We start from the raw sequence: 20,217 nt of genomic DNA, 5'->3' as shown, positions 1-20,217 counted from the left end.
CAGGCACATGGGGCACATAGACACACATGCAGGCAAAACACTTATAATTTTATATATGTTTTATTGTGTGTATAATTTTATGTGTGTATAAATTTTATACACACATAATTTTTTTAAAAAGCTTTTTAAAAGTATTGCAGTGTTTTAAATTGCTTTTAAATTCACACTGTGGGTAGAAGGAGGACACGTGAGCCAAGATACACAAGTAGAGATCAAAGGACAACTTCTAAATGTCAGTTCTCTCCTTCCTCCTCCTCCTCCTCCTCCATCCCCCTACTCCCCCACCCCGCCACCCCAAGAGTAGCTGGGACTCAGAACTCAGGTGTCAGGACTGACAAGCCCCACTGAGCATCTGGCTGGCCCAATTTGCAAAATCACTTTAATCTAATTGATGACAGCTGAGATTTCCTGTGCATTGCAAATATCCCATAAGTCTCAAAATCTCTGCCAAAGATAATTAGTGACATTTAAAACAAAAACACATTATCTCAGACTTTCTAAGACATGTCTGTGCTAAAAGGCTATTGGTAATACTAAACGGTATCTTAGTGACACTCAACAGTCACTAGGACAATTATAACCAAAGACTGTCAAAAGCAAGTGTCAATGACAAAGTATTGGAACAGCCAGTTTAGAAACTACTTTGGCAATTCCCCCCAGAATTAAACATAGTTACCATGTGGCACCCAAGAAAAATGAAACCATTATGTCCACAAAAAGCACTTGAATCATGAGTGCTCATGGAGACATTATTCCTAACAAACACACATGTCCGGCAGGCTCACATCCACATCACTATGCACAACAAAGGAGACACTGGGGCGAGCCAGATGGCGCAGGGGTAAAGGTGTTTGGCGTCACACCTGACCCCATGAGTTCAATCTGTAGGACCCCAAATTACCTTCTGACAGAAGGCACACACACAAATACACATATATAAGCAACAAATGTTTTGTTTTAGAAAGTTCTTCTAGACTACAATTTGGATGACCAATGAAAACATTGTAAGGTGGACACAGACAAAACCATAATCCTACTCTGAGAAGGCAGAGGCAGAGAGAGCAAACTCAAGGCCAGCCTGGGCTCTATAGGGAGAACTTGTTTCAAAAACTGAGACAAGGAAGAACATAGTTTCTTTCGGGATGATGGTTACTTTGTGCTTCCTAGGCAAGCGCTCTACCACTGAGCTAAATCCCCAACCCGGAATGATGGTTACTTAAGTCTAGGGATGTTCTTTTTAAAATGACATCATTTATGGCTTAAGAAGTCAATTGAGCGGCCTCTGAAATTTTAAAGAAAAGTTAAGCAATATCTGTTAATTAGAACCTCTAAATCAGTTCTTCAGCAATTCATATATTTGGTTGTGAGCCTAGCCTTTAACGGCTGAGCCATCTCTCCAGCCCTCTTCAGCAATTCATGATAGCATACAAGACACTAATCTCAAGGACATGTTTTCCTTAGTATAGCCTGTATTACTGCTTCCTTCTACCCAGCCTTCTGGGGAAGATGCTATCCAGAAAACTACAACGGAAACCACAGAAACTGCCCTAACATTCAAGTAGACACACTGGGACTAAGGAGAAACTGTGAGCAGCATAGGGACAGCACAAGAGGCCCCGGGTTCAATGTCCAGCACAGAGAGAAGTCAGTCCACACTCGCACATTATGTAATGCAGTATGTGGGAAATTTATCTTAACATACACTATAATCTATTAAGCTTCTAAAAAATACAAAATTCCCCAAACCTGGTTGATATTTTATAGCTACAACAGACCTGAAATTACACTTTCACAGACTTAACATTCACACACAGCTCTGAGCATCAAGATGTGCATGGGCGTTTTATACTCCTCCTGCATGGCTTGGTGTGATGACCTGGAAGTGCTAATCTCCCTCATCAAAGAGAGGTCCATATCCAAAAGTTACACACAAGCTCCCCTCCCTCCCTCTACACCAACTCATACCTACCGCACACCGCTCTACCTCACCTTTTGACAGTGAACCCCGGATTCTCCAAGCTGCCAACAATAGCTGATAACAGAGAGCGGGAAAAGTCTCATACACAAAGCCACTACACAGTTGGGAATGTGGCTCAGTTGGTAAGTACTAGCCTAGCATGCCTGGAGCTCTGGGTTCAAGGCCCATCGAGGCACAAGCCAGGTATGTTTTGTATCAGCTGTAACAGCAGCTCTCACAGAGCGGAGGCAGGAGAACAGGGGCTTCAGAGTCATCTTTGGCTACACAGCCCCAATCACCATTACTATTAACCATTTAAAAGGAAATCTTAGTGCCTTCGAACACTACTCAGTGACAAACTCCCTAGCAAATACCAAGCCTAGGAAGTTCTGTAAGGAAAGTCTAACTTACAGAATGGCGGACTTTTTTCTTGTGCTAAGAACTGGACTTTACAAACGAGTGCCAGAGGTCTGCTTTAGCCTACTCTTGTGCATGTGTGTTCCCCATACCCATCCAACAGTCTGATGTGCTGTCCAGTCTGGGGGGACAGGGTATGCTTTCAACTTTTATCACATTTACTGCTCCCACAGGAAACAGATAAACCAACATTAGAATAAGTTACTTTAGGAAAGCTTTACTTTTACCCATTAAAGTCATTTTTACAGCACAGCAAAACATAAGTTTCCATGGAATTTAAAATTCTAGTGTCACTATTCCCCATTCCCCCCAAAAAACCCTATAGATAATCACCTAAATAATTTTTCTATTTATAAAGTATTATTTCTAATGTCCTGAAATAAAATGTGGAAGCTGCCAGGAAGATGGAAATCTAAACTGGGACTCTCAGGAAGACTCAAGAGCTTCATAATTTAGTATGTCCACACATTAATTAATTGGTTACAATTTAAAAAAAAAAAAATCAGGGCTACAGAGATGGCTCAGTGGTTAAGAGCACTGGCTGCTCTTCCAGAGGTCCTGAGTTCAATTCCCAGCAACCACATGGTGCCTCACAACCATCTGTAATGGGATCCGGTGCCTTCTTCCGGTGTGTCTGAAGACAACTACAGCGTACTCACACACACTAAATAAATCTTTAAAAAGAAAAGAAAAAGAAAAAACCCTATTCGTACCAAATATTAACAAGGAGACAGAAGGAAGGAGCACACACCCATATGATGTAGACTGAACTGCAAAATAGCACATTTTTCACGTTTCTTATAAAACTAAACAGAACTGGCAGAGCATGGTGGTGAATGCCTTTAATATCAACACTCAGATGAGTAAGGCAGATGAGTTTGAAGCCAGTCTGGTCTACACAGTGTGAGTTCCAGGATAGCCAAACTTCCAGAGTAAAAGCCTGTCTTTTAAATAAAAACAAAAGCAACTAAAGTGTAACAGAGTATATGGCCTCAAAAGGACCCCTGAGGCTCTTCGCAAGAACTGCAGCCAGCTGAAAACAGATGACCCTGGGCAGGTGACGGCTCACGGTGTGGAAAACCACTCAGCAGTTAAGTACTGAGCTGAGGACTTGGTTCAGTGGTAGAACGCAGCCTGTGCCTAGTATGCAAATCTCTGTCGTGGGAGGGATACAGACCTCACTGGGATGAATCTCAAAAACTATGCTGAGTGGAGGAAGAAAAAAAAGCCTTATCCAGAAGACCACATGAGAGACAACTAGGTCTCTGTGAACTCAATCTTGTAGGAAAAAAAAAATCCTTACAGGGGTGACAAAAAGAGGAACCGAAGGAAGCTTGTAGTCAACTCTAACAGGCTCCACCTATGGTCTGCTTGGCTGATACAGGTGTAGATAGAGCTGGGGAAACTAGCCAAGGCAACCATGTCCGTATCACTGCGCCTCTGATCATGTGGAATACCATTTTTCAAAGACGTTGTTCTCAAGCCACTAATATTCATGTGGCTTACCTTCCTTATAAGGGTAATACTGATATTTACAGTATTTTTAATAGTAAGTGTATTTTCGAAGTAAGAGATGCCTAATACAGAAAACGCAGGAAAATGTCAATTGTGGGTGACGTACACACCTGCTGGAAAACATAAAGACGGTAAACTTTTTTTTATAGCAGCGTTAACGCACAAGGAATGATGATTCAGTCAACCAGAGTTTCTCTCAATGATGCCACACATCCTCTTGCTTCAGAAAAGAAACCGACTTCACCTTTGGAACTAGATAAACCTTGAGAGAACTTACAGGTACATTCCAGTGGCTGTTCCTTGCTTCCTCGCATAAAACTGTTTACAATGTTTGATACTGTCAACAATTCAAATGCTCTAGACCGTGTTGAAAACTACATTTGATAGGTTCTACCAAGGCTCTTAATTAGCTGCAAGATTTGTTTTCCTGAATAGACTTTAAGGCAATTATCGGCCTTAACATCAACCATGTTTCCTTGCGGTCCGTTGCAACCGCTAAGACCCAGTCAGGTGTCTTCTCATCTCCCTAAAAAATCAAACAAAAACCTATCCAATGAGTGGCAGCTAAGCGATGACGGAAGTATTGTTCACAGAAGCAAGTCGCCTATGAATCAAAAAGTCATTTACTTTTTTCCTTTCAGGCGTGAGCTAGTACAGTGTGACTGAAAACAAGTTCCGCGTCATAATTTTTATAATAAAAGGCTGAAAGGTGGGGGAGAGTTCAGCACTCAAAACCGAGAACTAGCCCTCCACGTGCTTCTCGCCCCCAAACCTCTCCAATTCCCAGGCAGGTAAAACAATGACCCCCACCCAGCCTGGCCAAAGGCCGAGCGACGCCCGCGCCCTGCCTCCCAGCAGCTCCCGGCTCCTTTGTGAGGACTGGGGTCCCGGGGCCCGGAGCTCGGCGGCTGCGGCGCAGCCCAGCCCAGGCCGCGCGGCTCACTCGTCCCGGCCCCGCACAGCTCACGCAGCGGAACCCGGCGGGACCTGACCGGAGCTCCCCGGGGCCGCCGCCCGGCCAGGCCGCCCCTTCGCCGCCCTCCCCGCCCCGCCGGCGACGCAGCGACCGCCTGGCCCGCGCCCTCACCTGCTGGACCGAGCTGTTCTCGGGCACAGCGAACTCTTCCTTCTCTTTAGGCGTCTTCACCGTGACCTTCATGATCTTGGGCTCTGCGGGGCCGCTGTCGGCCACACTGTCCTGAGCGCCCGGTGGGCCGCCGCTCTCTGCGCTCTCGGCCATGGCGGTGACTCAGGCGAGCGCGACACTGGGGGCTGCGGCCGGGTCCGCGGGGCGCGACAGGTTGCGGGGCCACCGACGGTGCGTAGACGAGGGCTGCGGGTGCAGGCCCCGGTGGGCGATCGGCTGCCGTGTGGACGCGGGGACTCTCCGCGTCGCCGCCGCTTCCTCCTCCCGCACCTCCCCCACGCTCGTCGCCGGGCGCCGCGCGGGGCACGCTGGGTAACGCGCTGGCCGCGGCGCCGACTCCTGGCGGCCGGCTGCGCGAGGCACGCCGGGTAGCGCGTTGGCGAAGGAGCCGACTCATGGCCTGGCGGCGCTCGTTCCTTTCTTAGCCGGCGGACGAAGCGCGGGCTCCTCCAGGTCGAAGGTGCGCTGGGCACAGCGGGAGAACCTAACCCACTTCGCGTCTCCCGTTCTTCTTTGAAAGGCATTTAAACAGGGGTTTCATGGAAAACGCCATGGTGGTGCACTAAGATGACGTCACGGGCAGCGAAATTGCTAGAAACGTCTGGCCCTTTGCTCTCGGTCCCGGTATCCTCCCGACCTGGTCCCCGTGGGCGTTGGCTTATAAAATAGCGGCGAGTTACTTTATTTTAATAAGCGTAGTGTTTGCCCGGGTGGAAGGAGTTACGATTGCCTTGTCTTGTGCTCAGGGCTTGGAAGCTAAGCCAATGGTGAAAGGTCTTCAAAGGAACACGAAACAGACGCCAGTGAGCCACCAGCGCAACCGCAGGCGCTCACTGTTTCAATGAGGCCAGAGCTTCCCTCCATGGAGTCAAACAGGTTTGGTCAGAAGACAGGACAACCCATATTGTCTGTCTTCCAAGCTGCGTGGGGCAGAAACAGAATGCCTAGGACTATCCACCCAACGGGTAGGAGTTAAGCCCAGCTGATGTGTGCCTTTTGTATTCTGTCCCATTACGTTACTGTGCAGCTCGCATCAGGGATAATGGTTGAAAACTTATTTTTAGCATAATGTAGGCACAAATAAGTCATTCACAAGTGACTCCCACATCCTTTATTCGCAAAGATAGCGTGTAATACAGTCCGGCACTTTATGTTAATCAGCATTGCACAAACGTGAACTCTGACAGCGTACGCGTACCGTGACCCTAATATGCAAAGACATTCCATAGTTCTGCTCTTAGGCCATCAAACCCTGTTCTATGATTAACTACTGTTGCATAAACACTTCTTAGCAGAGCCCTTTGAAATCTGGGTCAGAGTTTCGAAGGTAAATGGCGACCCAAGTGTCACTTGATATCACTTAAATTTCTGTCAGCGTTGTTCGATCACAGGAAGAAGTTACAAGCTTTATGTCTAGGTGTGAGAAAATTGTTAGTTCTTGGGGTAGAAAGTTCCACCACTGAGCAAGCAAGCATTTTGGAATTTTCATATATATATATAAAATCTCCTTCCAACTTCATTAGTTCCTCTGTTGACTGGTTTTCCTTCCTGCTGTATTCTCCCTGTGTACTTCCCTAGGCTGCCTTCCATGATGACATCCCCCCCTCCTACCCCCCTCACACCTTCCCCTGCCTAACTTTCTGTGATCTCACATCATATCCCCCACCTTCTGGAAGTCTTCATTCTGTTGCCTTTTAGAAACCCGATCTCTCAGGGGTTGGGGATTTAGCTCAGTGGTAGAGTGCTTGCCTAGCAAGCACAAGGCCCCTAGGTTGGTCCCCAGCTCGAAAAAAAAAAAGAAAAGAAAGAAAAAAAAAAAAAAAAAAACCCGATCTCTTTACTCTAATACAGCGGCTGTAGATAACCTTTACTGATGTTTGTATGGAATACCCTTGTAATTGTATTTTATTTCTAAAAATCTCTGAGGTATATGGCATGTTGTGAACAAGAGTTCTCCCAGCCAAGCAAGCCACTGCCATCTTGGGTAGTTAGCTGCACTTTCTTGGAAAAGGTTCCTCCAAGCTGGCGTTACTAACTAGCACACCCCTTCATGGAGTGGTAGGGAGGGTCCCAAGACTGTCACCGGAGTATCCAGCCTTTCTCTACCACCTGTTGTTTACAATGCTGCCTTAATTGCAAGTGGCCATAAGGAGGCCATATACCTCAGAGACACTAGATAGTGCTGCCTACATTCATGACAGATATTCCACCATTTTTCTCTAGAAAAACCTCACAGGAAGGTCCAGCCAAAGATGAGCCTTAGGTGTATTTAGTCAGGTTGACAATCAAAATTAACCATCACAGTCAGGATAGGGTGTCATTAATTAACCACCATGAAGTTAACCTGTTAGAATCAAATTATAAAGAGCCCTTGGCAATGTGGACAGGGATTTTCTAGATAAAGGATCCGTCAACTGTCTCCAAAGATAGGGGTCCAGTGGGCCATATGGTTCCTGTCCAAAATATTCAGCGAGAATAGATTTGCTGATCTTTGGTCTAGATGTCTATTTCAATCTTTGGCTGTGGAGATGGAGGCTTATTAAATAGTTGTTCTGGAGGTAATTATAAGAACATATTTCAATTGTTCTACATTTAGTTGAATACAATTCCCAAATACTAAATCAAAGATCGACGAATAGCATTTGCCAATTTCCTTACAAATGTCCAATTAGTAACTGTTGGGGAAGGGCCCTGCCCATTGTGGGTCTTAGATTCTATAAGAAAGCGGGCTGAGCAAGTCTGAGAAGCAAGCCAGTAAGCAACACCCCTCCATGGCCTTTGCATCACCTCCTGCCTCCAAGTTCCTGCCCTGTTTGTTTCCCTGTCCCGACTCCTTGGATAATGAACAGTGATGTGGCAGTGTAAGCAAGATAAACCATATACTCCCCAACTTGCTTATGGTCACGGTGTTTCATCACAGCAATGGTAACCATAAGGAGGGCACTCCCCAGCTCTACAATCTGTAAAGCAAAGCCAAGAGCTTTAGGAATTAAAAGTCCCAGATCCTCCTCATCTACAGAGATTGAGACCTACCTCAAAACAAACAACAATAAAAAAGAAAGAAAAAACAAAACTCCTGACATTTTATTACAGTTTAGTTCCAAGTCTGTGAGATACTTCAGATAAATCTTAGTGTTTCACTCAGTCTGTAGCATTGCCAAGATTCCAGTATAAACTCACATTTAATTTCAGTTGTATTTCACACTCTTGTTTTTTATCTAACTGGGATTTACTGGGGATTTGGGGACAGGCCTAAAAATATCCCAAGTGTATCTTCCTGTGGCAGTTTCTCCAAACACAGTGCTGCTGATTATGGGAACACAACCTCCCAGGCCTGTCTATCTCACAGAAGTTGCAAGACTGGTTCTCCTGGAAGCCAGGAACACAATGTAACTGCTCTGGGAGCTGGGCTCCGGCTCCTGTCTTATTGGTTTTCAAAACTGCAAGCCTACTAATTATTTTATTTTATTTTATTTTATTTTGCAGATGATAGAGTTATTCCAAACAATTGGATTTAAAATGTTTCCTGAGCTTCTGAATGTAAAGACTCCTGCTGTATACTGTGGAAACCATACATCTGTATGAGCTGTAGGGAAATAGAAGATGCTCTGCAATAATAGCATTTCAAACTTTTTATGGAAGCAAATCTAGGATTATAAGGCTTCTGAGGTCTTCAGGACTGATATCAGGTCTATACGAAAGGCTTTTTACCTCCAGAAGACTGGGGCAGAATCCATTCCTTGCCTTTTCTGGTTTCTAGAGGATACTCACATTCTGTGACTTGTGGTTACATTCTTTAACCTCTAGTCCACTGTCCCTTTATGCTCCTCCTTTGTCTTTTTTCTTTTTAAGGATGTTTGGCCCACCCAGATAAGCAGGCCACCTTTTCTTGCAACAGTGTAGCCAAGGATTTTGTAGACTAGACTTGGACAGGTATTGTGAAACAGTTTCTTCTGAGATTGAAACATTGTATCTGCCAGGGAAATGCTTTAATTAGGAAGGTAAACAATTCAAAGAGCTGGAGGCCCCTGAAACTTACCAAATTCTTTAGGTTCCCCAAATCAATAGGAACAAAATTGCAAAGATTCTCAGACAAGTCAAGTTACAAAGAAGACTGACACCAGACCAGCTGCCTGACCAGCTGCCTGAAAGACCTTTAGATCATCTCAAGTGCCTGGAAAGGACACTCTAACCTGTTGACTGCCTGCAAGCCTGTGCAGTATGCTCCAGGCTTGCCAGCTCTGTGGGTCACCCTTCTAGGGTAAGCTTTGGCAATATAGCTGTCTTTGAGTCATTTTTGCTCCTGTAAGTAACCCCAATAAAACTCATTGGTTCACCAAAATGTACTTTGGTGGAATCCCTATTTGTTCGATCATGGGATCCTTATCTGGGGAGAGTAGGGAGGGGTGTGTGTGTGTGTGTGTGTGTGCCTCCCCAGGAAATGTTTTGAACACACAGCAACATGCAAGCCAGACTCCATAAAAATTGTATTTAAAACCTCCACCACACACTGTTGCTGCAGTCTTGACTGATTGTATACTTTCCCACGAGTATGACAGTCTTCTGGTCCCTGGTCAATCTCAACTCCAGACTCTGGAACAAATCCACCATTTCACTCTGCATTAATAAAGCTACTACTGTCCTGCGCACAGACTCTAAGCAGGACAAGAGCAGCCTACAGAATTAACCATCATATCCCCTAGTGCTCCAGGCCCAGGCTCTCTGAACAAATACCACAAACCGTCAGGAACTACTCGGCTGCTTCCTAATTAGTGTATCTATATTGACTTTTCCCAAAGCATTAATCCAGGAACCGATGTATCAGAGTTTTCACATCCTTTGTCCTGGCCTGCAAGGAGGAAATCTAGGGCAGTCCTATTGGTCACGGCAACCATGGTCAAATTGAGTGCTCTCCCAGGCTAATGTGACCTTGTTGATCACTCCAGTTAAAATAAGGCCAAATTTTGTTCCATCTCGTCCAGCTGGTTGTTTCATATTGTGGGAGTAACATATTCAAGATTCACACAGATACCAGTCACTCTGAAAGACTCCTCGAGGTGATCCAAGCAGTCTCACCTTTAGACAGTTTTCCTACTTACAAGGTCTGGGAACTCTTGAGGCCTTTGTGTTTTCCAGGGTGGGATGTTGCTGCTGATGTGTATAACATGGTACTGGTGAGGTAGATGGTACACCTGGGAAGAAAATGACTAATTATCAGCAGCCAAAATTGTCACCCACATCAGGTGGGAAGTACAGGTAGGCAGGACCTCCAAGCCGGTTGATACCTACATGTCAGTTTGGATATTCAGTCTAGTTCTTGTTTACAGGAAGACTGCCTAAGAGCAAATAGTTCAAAGCATTGTATCCGTTCCACACAATAAATAGCATTCTTCCATTCTTCTCTCCTACAGAATGGCAGGCAAAGGGTGACCAGGGAAGCTAGAGGAGAAGATGCTCAGAAGGGCTGACATGTTCTGCTTATGAGGGGCAATTACTCCATTCCCTACTATCTTATACTTCAAGGGAAGGACTCAAGGCGTATCCTTTATCTCTGGGTGTTAGTCATTGTCATGAAACTTGCCACAGTTCGGTCTCACTCTTTTTTTTTTTTTTTCTTTTTTTCGGAGCTGGGGACCGAACCCAGGGCCTTACGCTTGCTAAGCAAGCGCTCTACCACTGAGCTAAATCCCCAACCCCCAGTCCCCCTCTTGAGAACAGTCTGAGAGGACTGATTATCACCTGTGGCCAGAGCTGTCTGATAGCATAGAGCAGACTAAGCCAGTTCAGAACACCAGCTCAGAAAGTGTCACCAAACTTAAAATACCTAACGTAGCTCTAAAAATCAGAGGCTCCCTTTCCCCAGAGTTCCAAGGCCAAGATGTGCTTTCCTGTAGCACTGGAAATGTTCACATGTTTCTAATACTTAAGGGACCCATAATGTCCTCATTTTGGTCTTCACTGACCCCTATTGGAACATTTAGGGAGCAAGGTTCTCAACCAACTGGTCATTAGCTTATAATCTGAGACCATGTCAATCCAACAAGAGCCAGATAGGCCAGAATAAAAGTCAGATTCCTTGCACCTCCTTTGAGTGAGTTGCCTGTGGTTGCCATTAGAAGAAAGAAACACAGGATCCCAGGATTTCCCTAGCAATTCTGGACTTTCTCTTTTTTTTTTCTTTTTTCTTTTTTTCGGAGCTGGGGACCGAATCCAGGGCCTTGTGCTTGCTAGGCAAGTGCTCTACCACTGAGCTAAATCCCCAACCCCAATTCTGGACTTTCAAAGTAAATCTACAAGCTTCCTATGTTACCTCTCCTATCCTTATCGTCACCCAGAAAGTTGCCAAGAAGAGGTTATTGTTTTTCTGGGGACAGCCACATTTAGTGACTAAGATAAGTAATACCAAAGAGCTCCAACTAAAAATGAAGGGCACAGAATGCGAGGTTGTCCTGTGGTGATTCTGACCTACATAAACTCACCAACCCCACATGCCTGGGTACAGAAGAGCCCTAAGTTCCCTGACCGTGACACACTGGGGAGAGACCTTTGCAACGAAAGGTACTCCAACTGCCAGACTGTAGAACTCTCACAAAGTTTAACAAAAAGAAAACAAAAAAGACACAAAGTTTAACAACAACAAAGGACACATTAGCTTTAAGAACCACAGCCCCATGACCATGTGGTTAAACTCAACTGATTAGACTAGAAATACCATAGGCAAAGCACCTGAATCCCAGAGGGGCTGCCACAGACTTGGGCTACCCAGTACTCTTAAGAACATGGTCCTATTCCCTGAGGGAGACTGTGAGCTTCATCAGGAGCCGTGGGGTGACTGTGACAGCCATTGAGCAGAACCACTGATGGATCATTCTGTGGTCAGTCTATGATGATGGATGATATTGTGCCCAGTACAGCAACGCACACGGGCAGCAGTTTTGTCTGTTGGCAGTGCATCGGCAGCTTGGCACACCACTCAAATTCACTGGCGAGTTGGCTCTTAGTGTAGACCTGTTGAAATGTGATTGGGTCAGCAGCTGTCATTCATTTTCACAACTCACAGTCACAAAACTGGTTCCTGTCTACCAGCCTTTAGTCCACCTAGGCCCCTGGTAACAACCCAAGAATGAGAACAAATACAGAAGGCTTCATGAAGGTGAAGCCTTAGTTAGGGTTTCTGTTGCTGTAATAAAACACTGACCAGGGGTTGGGGATTTAGCTCAGTGGTAGAGCGCTTGCCTAGCAAGCACAAGGCCCTGGGTTCGGTCCTCAGCTCCGGAAAAGAAAAAAACAAAACAAAACAAAACAAAAAAAAAACAAAAGAACAAACAAACAAAAAAAACACTGACCAAAAACTACTCATAGAAGAAAAGGTCTATTTCAGCTCACAGGCCCACAGGACAAACCTTTACCGGAGGAAATCACAGCTCTAACTCAAGGACAGCAGGAACCTGGAGGCAGGAAATGAAGCAGAGGCCATGGAGGGACACTGCTCACTGGCTTGCTCTTCATGGCTTAGTCATCCAGTCATCACCTGCTTTCTTACAGCAGCCAGGAACACCGCCCCAGGGGCTGGCTCCTCCCACATCAATCATCAAGGAAATGCACCACAGGCCAACCTGGCGGAGACTTCTCAACTGAGGTTTCCTCTTCCAAAAATGACTGACTCCAGCTGTATCGAACTGACAGGAGACTGGCCAGGACGATTGGTCAGAAGTTACAGGAAAGCCTTCAATCCTGCTCTAGGCGCAACAATGGACCTTTTTTTCCCTACATGTCAGCACGGAGACCAGAGTGCCTCAGCCACTCAGCGACCAAGGTGATCCTTCCAAGGGAAGCCAAGGACACAGAAAAATGGTCAAGCAGCTTTGTTTCAGGGAGAAGGCCAAAAGGGCAGGAAAGACATTGTAATGACAGACATCACTTATAAAATCAGTTTAGTCTGTGGCAACTTCGTTTATGCATACAACATAGCCCAATCATACTTCTCCCTCCTCCCTGTTCTCCTCTCAACTGCGCGGCCCGCTCCAAGTCCCCACACTTCTCGCATGTCTTAGCTTTTGCTCTGGGACTTACTGGTTTACCAGGCATCACTCCCACGGGCATGGTTTAAGGCTATCTACTGGAACTTGGATAACTCATCAAGGCTCACAACGCTGAAGACAATGAACTCCTCTCCTCCAGCAACTTGTGGTTGCCATTAGATCCCCTGGAAGGGACCCCAGGAGTCCCTATCCCTTCTAGGATTGAGCGTTTAGGGGTGAAGTCTTGTACAAACCCCATCCAGACAGCTGCAGCTCTCTTGAGTTCACTCGTGCCACAGACCTGTCGGGCCATAGCCCTGCCCCTCGTCATCCAGCTCTTACTTCCTTCTGACCCTGCTCCTTCACCGTTCCCTGAGCCCCACTATGGGGTGTGTGATGTGGGTATGCCCCTTAAGGTTGGGCACTCAGCAGTCACTTGCTCTCAGTATCTTGACTGGCCATGAGTCTTCATGAACTGCTTTTTGCTACAAAAAGCTTCCTTGATCAAAACTGAGAACTGCACCATTGTCATTCAGAAAATAAAGGTGCTTATGAGCGCCCCAGCCCAGGGTCTTTGACAAGGTACTAAGATGTAGTTGACTTTTGCTATTTTGTGGGTTCTTCTTACCTCTACCCTTCCTCACCCTTTCACCCACCCACTAACATCAGATGGGAGTGAAAAAAAGATAGAAGGGGAGAGAGAAGAGATCCCTGAATAAAGTCAGGGGTCAGAAAACAGAGACATTATCATTAGACTACTTCCTGTTGATTAGGGTCATTGAGTTCCTTGGGGTAAGTTTGATCTTTGCGGTCAGGATATCTAATTTCCTCTTCTCGTTTTCTTTACACATAACTACTTAATAAACTTTAACAACCAATAACCCACCCAGCTCTCAGACCTAGCAATTATATAGACTCTGAAAAGTTCCCAGAATTCCAGGCATCACACAATCACAGAAACTATTTGCAGCTGGCAAAACCACACCTCTGCTAGAGCACGAGGCAAATCATAGTCAGCTGCTGTGGACAGTCTGAAGCAGTCCCACACCCCCATACCTGGTATTAAAACAAAAATACATTCCCACATTATCTGTGTTTTTTCAAAGAAGCCGAAACTCCAAAATTGTCACTAGAAGTAGGCATGAGTTCCCTACTATGGAATGGGCCTCAGAGCCAATCAGAAACCAACTGGTAACCCCTGTAACAGTTGTGCCACTGTTATTTCAGTAAGCACGCTTTGCTTGACAACTTGATATTGTAGTTTGCAAGGTCCAAAGCTGGGAAATACCATTCCAGACTTCCTCTTGCTCCCCTCCCCCAAATAGCCTACACAGCAACTTCTGGCACTATAAGGGCCTGCCAGCCTCTAGGAAGCCTCCTGCTTGGTTCCAACAAGGTTTCTCTGTGCTCTGCAACCAAGGTGTGTTTGTCAGGTGGGCAAGCAAGTACAATGGCCAACAACTCCTGGAGACATATCTCATAATCATGACTGGGATTTTCGTTTATTAACCCAGAGCTTCTGGAATGGGAAGTAGGACTTAAAAAAAATATATATATATATATATATATATATATATATATATATATATATATGATTTGACAATTTCCTATGTGTACATAATTGATTCTTCTCTCTCCATTCTCTTACCCCTCCCACCACCATCAGTCCTTCCCCACATTCTTGACTTTGGCTGTGTTCATGACCCATGAGGTTTACCCAGAGCCATCTGTGTGATGACTGGACTGGAACTCTCCATGGTAGCCTTGTGTGGTCCTCCATGTTGAATGCCAAAGACAAGGCTCTCAGTAACAAATACTTCATCTGTGGAGGGTGGGGCCCCTGAGCTCATCCTCCCTCCATAGCTGACTCTGTGGGCTGCTTCTTATGCAGATCCAATGGAGGTACCCACAGATGATTGTGATGGCTGCGTTCAGAAGATAACAGTTTGCAGCTCTTCTCCCTGTCTTTTATCTGTCTCTCTACCCACTCTTCTCCAGTGTTTCCTAGAGAGGATTCTATGTGTCTTGTTCAGGACTGGGCTGCATCTGTCTATTACTGCCCTTCTTTTTTTTTTTTTTTAAGGGTTCTCTTTTGTTTTATTTTATTTACTTAGTCACTTCCCAATCTCAATTCCCCCTCTCCTCCTAGCACCTCCTCATACAGAACCTCCACACACACCCCAAAACCCAGCTCCTCCCTCCCCTTCTCCTTTGAGAAGGGAGAACCACCTCTGTTACTGCTCTTAACTCCATGAGTCTGTATTCTTCACTGGTCACTGGAAAGCTTTTCTCTTTGTTTAATTTTAATTTTTCTGTGTATTTCGCTGCTATGTCTGTGTGAGGATGTCAGATGCCCCAGAAACTGGAATTTCCAGCTTCGAGCTGCCATGCGGGTTCTGGTAATTGAACTTGGGTCCTCTAGAAGAGCAGCTGGTGTTCTTAACCATGCAGCCATCTCTCTGACCCCAGAAAGAGCTTCTCTAATTGAAGCTGAGAAGTAGTATTTGTCATGGGTATAAACATAAATATTTACGAGACAGTTTGATGCTACGTTAATTTGCCAAGCTATGGTATTCGGTTCCCTCCTAGGGCCTATAATTCTTTCCGCTATGGGTTTTGGGTAGGTTTAGAATGCTAAGGCATAGACTCTCTGCTGGTCTCAGAGAGCTGCTAGATTCCCTCCTAACAGTGGTGTACTATTTCACTTTAACATCATTGTGGGGGTGTTGAATGCACCACAGTGCACACGAGAACAGAGAACAATAACTCCGTTTTACTGGTTTTCCTCTTTAATGTTTTTTCATTGTATACATTAATTGTGCACGGCATTAAATAACATTTTCATACAATTATATAATGTACTTTGAGCATTCCCCACTCTAGCCCTCTATCTTCCCATTTCTCCTCTGTCTTCCTGTGAGCCACTTTTTTGTTGTTTTTTGTTTGTTTGTTTGTTTGTTTTTTTGTTTGTTTGACCTCAGACTCAAAAAGTTTTACTCATCATCCATGCATGACTCATACAACACCCGCAGATTGTAGTCATCATTGAACCCACATCATCCCTCCATTCTCTAAACTTGGTCATTTATTGAACAATTGATCGCTAGTACTGTTGATAGGATTTCCTTGGGGGAAAGAAAAAACCCTAACTACCAGATCCCTGAATGTATCTTAAACTTTACAGAACCTTTTGCAGTGATCACTATCTCTTTCTTTGTACACTCTTAATTTGGAATAATCTCATTGAACATTTTGTTTCTACACAGGCCATATTATTCCTTTGCCTACAGTTCCTCTTCCAAGATAAGAAACTGAGACGGCAAGAGGCATTAAACACAAAATAGAAAGAAAATCCTACTGGAGAATATAGGAAAAATTCACACTGTCTCAATTCTGCAGACCCAAACCAGGAATCCCAAACCTCAAGACTGAGGAAGAACGCGTAAATCACCTTGGAGGTATCTATTCTGAGAGTAAAAAGCAGAAAAAAAAATGACAAAGATTAACTTTCTCTTTCCTCATCCATTATTTACAGCTATCTGCCTTGCTCGCTTATCCTCCGTCCTATCCCTTCCTTAAGCCTTCAATCATCTTTGATTGGCTCTTCCTGACACATCAAACCGCCATGACTCTGACGTCACCAGGAACATAGCCAATGATCTTCAAAGGCCCTGTGAGCCGCTTTCGTTCCACACATTCTTCCCTCTCCACTCAAGTCACACAGACATGGTTTTATATGTCTATCTAAAACCCAAGAAAAAGCAAGCAAAACACACAGTACCCGCCATTCCGTATGATTACTTACCTGATATGATCACTCCTGGTTGCATCCATTTTGCTGAAGACAATGTAATTGCACCCTTCTTTGTGGTGGAGCACACAGGTACATCTCACGTTCCTCGGCTGCGGGCATCTAGGTTGGTTCCTAATCGGGCACTGTGACTGGTGCTATAATGATTCTCAGGTACCTCTGTGAGACACTGACTTGGGGTACAGGGGAGCTGTCAGCTGGGTCAGATGTAGATGACTCTCTTCAGGTTTCTGAGGGGCTTCACTCTCACTTTCTTGTTGGCTGCACTCGTTCACCTCTCTAGCAGTAGCACGTAAGGTTCTCTTTGTCCACACCCTCACCAGCATTTTCTAAATTGAGTTTTTCCTTTTTGAGAATCTCACACATGAGCACTACATTTGTTTTCTTTTTTTTTCTTTTTTTTTTCCGGAGCTGGGGACTGAACCCAGGGCCTTGCGCTTGCTAGGCAAGCGCTCTACCATTGAGCCAAATCCCCAACCCCTACATTTGTTTTCTTAATGGCAGCTGAAATGGCTGGGGTAAAATGAAAATTCGATGTAGATTAGTTTGCTTTAAAGTATTTTTTTTACATTTTTAAATTAGTTTTAATTATGTGTGTTAGCATTCCTTCTAGGCTCTGCCCAACAGTCACCTGGCAACAGCCAGGTAGGCTTGGATTGCTATAAGAGATACTGTTTGGCCCCTCCTTGCTCTCTCTGCGCTCGTGCTCTCTCGCGCTCTCTCCCCCCCCCCCTCTCTCTCTCTCTCTCTCTCTCTCTCTCCTCCCTTCTCAACTCCCCTTCCCATACCTTAAATAAACTTTATTCTATGGGGTTGGGGATTTAGCTCAGCTAGCAAGCGCAAGGCCCTGGGTTTGGTCCCCAGCTCCGAAAAAAAGAAAAGGAAAAAAAAAAATTTATTCTATACTACACCCATCAATTTTTGAGTTCTGTGAATATTTCGTAAGGGTCCATGATTCACTGAAGAATGCTACCCCAGACTCAAATAGTAGAGCGTTTTACTCTGCAGACGTCCAGCATGCTGGGGTCTACCATCTAAAATGGAGATGCCCAAGTGAGCTCGAAGGCCCAATTTAAAGCACATTAGGGGAATTCCAGGGTGGGTGACCTTTATCTTAATCTGTTGGGTCTATCTCTAAGGATATTCCAGGACCATTGCTGAGGCATGGGGGCTGGAAACTATTGCTGGGGAAGCCTGGAAACCGTTGCTGACCCATTGCCCTTGCCTCAGGCCGAGTGGTCGGGCAGCTTCTGATGGTAGGGCAGTTTCTGACTAACTTTCTGAAGCCTGGGTTTTTTTGGTTGTTTTGTTTTGTTTTTCAGTCACAGACTTCCAAGTCTGGACTTGCCTGGATTTGCCTAGTTCTTGGAAACAGAGATTTAGGCCTAGACTCCTGAACTGCCGGTTTGAAGCCTGTCATAGAGTCAGCCTACCCGGTCTCAACTCTAGATAGTAATCCTGTCAGGCAAACAAATATAGTCAGTATGCTGTCTCCTCACAAAGCTGTTTCCTTTTCTGTGTAGATTTTAATGCACGAGGTAGACGCCAGTGGTTGGTCTTACTCCCCAAACTGGAATACTGTTCAGAAAGTCCTTGCCTACGATTCTGCCTTGAGGTATTAATTGTTTTTTCCTGTAATAATTTTAGCTTCAGCACTTTTTTCCTGAAACCCTTGGCTTTTTAGGCAGGGTAAGAAGAAGGGATCTAGTTTTGTTCCACTGTGGCCATCCAAGTTTTCTCAGCAATGTTTGGAGGAGAGGCTGTCCTTTGTGTATTTTAGCATCTCTCTCAACAGTCAGGTGCTGTCGCCGTGTGGGCTGATGTCTGGGTCTGCCATCTTACTCCAGTCGTCTGGCAGTTTTGTTGTTTTGCTACTGGAGCTCTTGAGTACCAGAAATCAAGTAAGACCCTGGAGGCCTGTGGAGTCAGGCCTGCCTTCGCTACCCCAGGGTCCTTTGTGCCTCCTTAAGACTTTTAAGAAGGTTGTTTTTGAGGAATGGGCTCATGCTGGATCTGTGGGTTTGTCTTGGCAATTCAGCCTTTCTAGAATATTCCTGTTTGAATTCTTGAACACGGGAGGTCTTCAAGTCTCCCATGTTCTTGGTTAGCTTTATTCCAAGGTATCTGCTCTCTCAGTTGCGTAGAGGACCCTTCCCTGATTTCTTTCTCAGAGTAGTTGTTACCGGCACATGGGAAGGCTGTTGAGTTTTTTGTGCTAGCTTTCTGTCCTTTTTCTCCTGTGCATTCTGGGGATTGATCTCAGGCCAGCAGGTTTGACAGTAGCACCTTTACCTGCTGAGCCACCTCACTGGCCCGCAACCTGCTTCTAAGTATTTACTAAAGGCACTTGGGTTAGAGTGCCTTTAGTTGGGTTGTTTTATCTGTGGAAGTTTTTCCTCCTATCTGCCCACCTCCACCACCGATATGCAGACCAGGCTGGCCTTAAACTTAAGAGATCCACCTGCCTCTGCCTCTCACCTGCTGAGTGCATCGCACCTGTCCTAAACGTCATTTCCTTAAAGGATGCTGATAACAGGACTCCCGTGTGAGCCTTCCATGGTTTTTCCTCACTTACCAAATTACGCTGACGTCACTGGAAGCTCCAGGTGGACTGTCAACTATGTGCACAATGCCTTTCTGATCACTATCCTGTGTAAACATCCACGCCTTAGTCAAAATGAAGGTCATGTGGGCTGCACATGTGACCCTGCTGAGTGTGTGAGGCCGTGGTTAGACTTCTAGCATCAAATACCTTCCAAGGCTTCTACCCTCACACCATACTTATCACTTTCCCTTCTGTCTTCATTTTATTTTCCTTTCTCCTGAATGTCCTCTTTACTAATTGGACACTGCCTTGGCATCTACTCTGTGCTGTATGACAGACCAGCGCTGGGAATCCAGGGATGCTAAGTCACAGCTCTATGTAAGGCTCATGTAACCGAATGGGAGAAGGCAGAGAGATAACCAATAATGACGACTCAGCATGTTTTTATTAAGTTTTGTTTCTCAGAAACTGTCAAGAAATGGAGTGAGTGGGAAGGTTCAGTGAGGGCTCTTGTCATCAAGTCTGACACCCAGTACCCAGATGGTAGGAAGAGGGAAGAGTGACTCTGGGTGCTCTCTGACCTCTACACCCACACTGTGACACACACCACTTCAGTAAACTAAAAACAAAAAGGAAAGCCTGTCAAGACTCTTGGGACCCGAGGGCTGGCTCAGTGGGTAAGAGAACTTGCTCTTGCAGAGGACCTTGCGTGGACTGTCTCTCCAGAAGCCACATGATGGCTCACCACCATTCCCAACTCCATTTTCAGGGTATCTGATGCCCTCTTCTGGCCTCCATGGGCTC

The 20,217-nt window shown here is 45.4% G+C and overlaps 1 protein-coding gene and 1 pseudogene across 2 annotated transcripts in view; both read right to left on the bottom strand.

The window, feature by feature from the left end:
• Ubqln1 (ubiquilin 1) overlaps nucleotides 1-5,352 on the bottom strand; it is a 39,257-nt gene extending 33,905 nt beyond the window's left edge. For both annotated transcript variants that reach the window (XM_032919595.1, XM_032919596.1), the window contains exon 1: nucleotides 4,977-5,352. In XM_032919595.1, coding sequence (XP_032775486.1) covers nucleotides 4,977-5,129 — 153 coding nt within the window. In that variant the 5' untranslated portion in view covers nucleotides 5,130-5,352. The remainder of the gene's footprint in view (nucleotides 1-4,976) is intronic.
• A 10,675-nt stretch (nucleotides 5,353-16,027) lies between these two features.
• On the bottom strand, nucleotides 16,028-16,110 carry LOC116884139 (annotated as a pseudogene).
• Nucleotides 16,111-20,217: the final 4,107 nt, after the last annotated feature.

This window comes from Rattus rattus, chromosome 14 (assembly GCF_011064425.1).
Source record: "Rattus rattus isolate New Zealand chromosome 14, Rrattus_CSIRO_v1, whole genome shotgun sequence".
Taxonomy (NCBI): Eukaryota; Metazoa; Chordata; class Mammalia; order Rodentia; family Muridae; genus Rattus; species Rattus rattus.
Note: the sequence above shows the minus strand (reverse complement) of the source record. Positions and strands in the feature narration are given on the sequence as shown.